The sequence below is a fragment of the Gossypium arboreum genome, chromosome 13 (assembly GCF_025698485.1).
Source record: "Gossypium arboreum isolate Shixiya-1 chromosome 13, ASM2569848v2, whole genome shotgun sequence".
Taxonomy (NCBI): Eukaryota; Viridiplantae; Streptophyta; class Magnoliopsida; order Malvales; family Malvaceae; genus Gossypium; species Gossypium arboreum.
The window spans coordinates 103277640-103283496 of record NC_069082.1 but is presented as its reverse complement, the minus strand read 5'-3'; the positions used below and the strand labels follow the sequence as shown (position 1 = coordinate 103283496).

The 5857-nt window shown below is 31.9% G+C and overlaps 1 protein-coding gene across 1 annotated transcript; it reads left to right on the top strand.

Annotated features, from left to right (window-relative positions):
• Positions 1-1311: 1311 nt before the first annotated feature.
• LOC108461287 (sucrose transport protein SUC8-like) lies at positions 1312-4963 on the top strand. Its single transcript, XM_017761085.2, has 4 exons — positions 1312-2778; positions 3708-3771; positions 4332-4375; positions 4538-4963. The coding sequence occupies exons 1-4, from the start codon at positions 1561-1563 to the stop codon at positions 4712-4714; spliced, it is 1503 nt and encodes a 500-aa protein (XP_017616574.1). The 5' UTR covers positions 1312-1560; the 3' UTR covers positions 4715-4963.
• Positions 4964-5857: the final 894 nt, after the last annotated feature.

Sequence of the window (5857 nt, the reverse complement as noted above, 5' to 3'; positions counted from 1 at the left end):
TGTCACCTGACATATCGATGACACCCATTAAAATTTCTTTTCCTTTTTTTTCTCCATCGTGAATACTTGTATTTTTAACGAGTATTCTAAAAAATACATAATGGTGCGGCCTGACATAGTGGCAGAACCTAAAAAGATATTTTTTTAAGAAGCTGATGATTGGCTAATAATGAGGGGACGGTGCCGCCGGTGAGTCAGGAGGCATTGTCGGTCATTTTTGAGAACAAGTCATTTACGTACATTAATTTTTTACTTGGACCATTTTCATAAATAATTCTTTTAGGATTAATTGCGTAAAAAAGCCCCCTATTCCCGACATGTGGCATATATATTGTCTTAAAATTATTTAAATTTGAAATCAAATTGATAGAATGTGTTAGTATTAGAGGGTTAAATTTGTTATCAAACCAATAAAATAAACTCATGTTAGCATTTTCATCAAATTTTAAATGGCTCCAAAAATTTTGATTCCGAATAGATTAATGTTAACATAAAAAAAATAAAAATTTAAGGGATAAATCCCAAAGATGTACAAGAAATATGGTTTAATATGCAATTGCATATATGAACTTTGATTTGTGCAATTTTACACATGAAATTTTGATTTGACCCAATTTTTGTAAATTAGTAACACAATTATTGATATAACATCATTTTATGTTTATATATTGTATATATAAATAATTATATTTATCAATATAAAAAATTTAATGTATTTATTTCTTTAAATTAGCATGATTAAATCAAAATTAAAGTTTTAAATATATATTAAAACTATAATTAAAGTTTTATATGTATAATTGCACCAAATTAAAACTTATATATATAATTACATATTAAATAAAATATATATACAATTTTAAAATTAATCCCAAAATTTAATAAAAATACAACACGAATAATAATTTAATCAACATTTCTATACTTCATCCAAATATAATATTAATCCTAATACAAAATTCTTATACGATTTCAATGGAAATGACACCAATTGAATTTAGCTTTTTGGCGGTAGAAACAAATTAAATATAATACTTGAAAATTTTACCTTCAAAATTATTTTATTAATTCCTCCCATCTACTTCTGAATTTCTTACCAAAATCAAAATAGAAGGTTATAATAATAATAATAATAATAATAATAATAATAATAATAATTGAATAAACATTTAACCTCGACGCAAGTCTCAAATCTTTAATTTAAAATTAAATAAGTTCCATTCACCCAAAGCAAAAAAAAAAAAAAAAAGCCAAAATAGGAAAGATGTAATTATGAGATTCCATCAATTGGGCAACTTACTTGGATTCGTTACAACCAAGCTTTATCCATATATTGAATCCACAAATAGTATATACTTGTACACACTCAAATTTATTTTCAAAGTTATTAACTATTTTTAACCATATATAATTTCTTGTGCCCTATATAAATATCATCTTATTTATGATTCACTCACACTTCACACCATCAAGACATATATACACCATATATGCTGATTGCACTTTTCCATCAATCATCAGTTTCTTGTCATTCTTTTTTATCTGTATGATAAGAGCGCCATGGAGACAGGTCAAACCGTAACCCCGATCCCGCTATGGAATATTGTGGTGATTTCAGCCATTGCCGCCGGGATCCAATTCGGATGGGCTCTGCAACTTTCTCTTCTAACCCCTTATGTCCAAACCCTTGGTGTTCCTCACGTCTGGGCTGCTTTCATTTGGCTTTGTGGTCCCATCTCCGGCCTCGTCGTTCAACCCATTGTAGGCTACAGCAGTGACCGTTGTACCTCTCGCATCGGTCGTCGCCGACCCTTCATTGCTGTTGGAGCTTGTTTCGTTGCCGTCGCTGTTTTCATGATTGGCTTCGCCAAAGACATCGGTCACCGATCTGGTGATTCACTGCAAAATCCCACAAAGCCTAGGGCCGTTGCCATCTTCGTTACAGGTTTTTGGATCCTCGATGTGGCTAACAACATGTTACAAGGTCCATGCCGCGCTTTCTTGGCTGACCTTTCGTCGAATGATCATAAAAGAATGAGGATCGCCAATGCGTGGTTCTCGTTTTTCATGGCTGTTGGCAACGTTTTAGGTTACGCAGCTGGTTCCTTCTCAGATCTCCACAAGCTCCTACCCTTCACACAAACAACCGCCTGTGATGTTTACTGTGCAAACCTCAAAACTTGTTTCATAATTGACATTGTTTTCCTCCTGTCTATCACAATAACCGCCATTACCACCGTGAAAGAGACACCAATAACAAGAAAGGAAGCTGGAGACGAAGAGGACAACGAAGGAAGGTCATCGGGGCGGCCTTTCTTTGCGGAGTTAGTGATGGCATTCAAGACCCTGAAAAAACCAATGTGGATCTTGCTTCTGGTGACATGCCTTAATTGGATGGCATGGTTTCCATTCTTGTTGTACGACACTGACTGGATGGGGGCGGAAGTATACGGAGGGAAAGTGAAGGGGAGTGCAAGCCAACAAAAATTGTACGACGAGGGAGTGCGTGCGGGTGCGTTGGGTCTAATGATAAACTCCATAGTGTTGGCGTTCGCGTCGTTGGGGTTAGAGCCTGTGAGCCGGTTGATAGGTGGAGTGAAGAACATGTGGGGGGTGGTGAACTTGATATTGGCAGCATGCTTGGCGGGGACGGTGTGGATCACCAAGGTGGCGGAGGCATGGAGGGGTGAACATGGACCACAAATCTTGACCCCTCCACCAACCAGAATCAAAACCTCTGCCTTGGCTTTGTTTGGGTTGTTGGGTATTCCACTTGCGGTTAGTTTTCCTTTTTTACCTTTCTTCACACTTAATCTCCAGCTCTTTCATAAATGTGTGATGCTACGTAATGGAAAAAGGTTTAAGTCACCCTCCGTGATTCACTATTAAATCACGGACACACCTTCACCATCAAAATAATTTTTCTTCATAATCATCGCCTGTTGGTTTTTAAGTAATTTACAGACTTCTTTGGATCATTTTCTATAATTTATTTGGGCTTTTAAATTAACACACATTAATGGTATATACTTAAAACATGACAAATACACAACAAATTATATTTATAAAATATTTAAAAAATATTAATACAAGTTGAAATAAATTTCAAGAATGTTAAGATACTATTAATTATGATAAAACAAAAAAAAAAAATTCATGTGATAGTACAATTTTAGGAAAATTTATGGATATAAGAAAGATTTACATCTAAAATTTTTGGAGGCTCAATGTTTTGTTGAAGGTAAAATGTAGAGGCTTATTGAAATATAATAAAATTGAATTTGCATCACACTTTAATTTTTTTTCTTATATATCAAATGATGCAGGTTCAAAGTTAAAAAAAAAAAAAGTGATACAAATTTGGTTGGCTAAAGATTATAAAAGTTTTAGGAAAATTGTTGCCTTCACAATAATACCCAATTCTTCAAGAGACCCATTCCTTTTTTAAATGGAATGATAGAAGGTTAGGTAAGTAAGGTTTAGAGTTTATCATTTAGCTAACCTAAACTAGACCCTTTTTTTTCTTAAACCATAAGCATTATACCCTTTTATTAGTAATATTTTTGAAATCAATTTTAACAATCATGATTGGTAAAAATTAATTTTTAATTTAGAGTTGAGTTTGGACATGAAAATAATTATTCAAGGTTAGATCCATAAGCACGAAATTGTAAAATAATCAATAAATATAATGATGTTTGATGCAGGTAACATTTAGCATTCCATTCGCATTGGCATCCATCTATTGCTCTGAAGAAGGTGGCGGTCAAGGTATGTTACAGTGGTGTTAATGATGTAGTGGCTATGCTTAATGCTTATACTAGCTTTTTACACACAAGTAAAAGTATTATGAAATATCTTATAAATGATATTTTGATTTTATATTTAAAAAATAAATTAATTAATTTTTATACGTTAAATTAAAGAGTAAATTAATCTTTTTATTAATTTTTTATCCATTTTTACTGTTAAAAATTAGTCTTTATATGTCAGTAGAGGGTACATATGGCATGTCACGCTTCACTGTCTGGTTATTCTATCAACTACACCAGTTTTTAACAATACAAAGAGATGAATTTTTTAAAAGAAAAGAATAATTTGCTCTTTAATTTAATTTACAAGAAATATTTTTTCTTTTTTGAATAGAAAAACTAAAATACAATTCGATTCTTACTATAAAAACTTCTATGGTACATTTACCAGAGAGAAAGGGACCACATGACTCATTTTTTAAACTATACGCTAAGAATATGTAATTATCATTTTAATTAAATTGAATAATGTTACATGTATTCTACCTACTAAATTTGATGGTGATCCAAAAATTGTAGGTCTGTCTTTGGGAGTACTAAACTTGTCTATAGTTATCCCACAGGTAAAACATCAACTTCTTTGCCTCTGCTCTGCTCATTTTACATTGAATTTCAAACAATAATTGTAAAGTTTTGGTGTTAAGAAAAAAGATTAATGATATAGTTGTTTCAACTAAAAATAGATTCATAAAATAAAAAGGGTGTTGAATTGGGAAATGTGACAGATGATTATATCAGTGATTAGTGGACCGATAGATGCAGCATTTGGTGGCGGAAACTTACCAGCCTTTGTATTGGGGTCTATTTTGGCTGCCATTAGTGCTTTATTGGCAATATTTGCACTTCCCAATCCCAAAACACAACTCTCTCTCAACTCAACCGGAATGGCTGGAGCCCATTGACCACTGTCATGGAAGAAAGTGAGATACTATATTGTTTCCTTTTTTCTTTAATTTTCTGGGATCTACTCTCTTGTCAGAATTTCTTAATTACTGACTGATGTAAGTTCTTGAATGTGGCATTAGCCTTCCTTGGATCTTAAGTTTTATGGCGATATTTATGTTTTGATTGTAGCACTATGCTTTACTCCTTTCTAGATATGCTGCAAATTAAAATTTCAAAATATATCAAAATAAAATTTTGCTTCTAAATCTTTATATCTTGAATATATATAGAGAGAAATTTATAATAAGTGTTACAATTCTTTTATCTAAACTATTTAATAAATAAAAAATAAGGTTATTTTAATTCAATAATAATCTAATAGTATTTTTTAACTATTCCAAATAATTTTATTCTCTCTAAACCAGTTTCAATATACATTTGGCAATTGCAAAAGCATTTCTTCCAAATATATATACTTGCCTCCAAATTCTGCCCATATGAACTACAAGTTTGAAAGAAACTATTAACTAATGCATAATAAACATCTTGCGAGCTAAAATAGAGCAAACTCATCATAAACATATTATGTATTCATATAATGTAATATCTTAAATTTCTGATACACCACTAAAGGCAATACAAGTACCTGATAACAAAGTTCTTAGGAAGTAATATTGTTAGCCACAGCAACGTGGCTCGTTGTTGAAATCGGACGTAAATGCAATGATGAAAAGCATAATGGCATTGCCATTGGAACTTGGGAGAGTTTCAAACAGAAGGAGGTACATCTCAATTACATTGTGATTTGCCAAAAATATTGGATGCAGGTTACACACAACGGATTGTAGTAGCTTGTTGATTTACTAAAGCTCACCATTGATATAAGGGTCCTTTCAAAGTTTCAAGAAGAGTAGATAAAGGCCTACAAACTGAAGTTGTTGTCAATACTCAAGGGATGACAATTCAGATTGCGAATTTGGATATTTACGAATATTCAATCTATTTTTTCCAAATTTAGGTATTGTGGATTTATATAATATTTGGATTCATATTTTAAAATTATTATTCACTACTGAGCGAATAGATATCTCTAATATTCATTATCCAAATCCGCATTTTTTATACAAATAATGGATGTATATTCAGATATTCGAATCCAG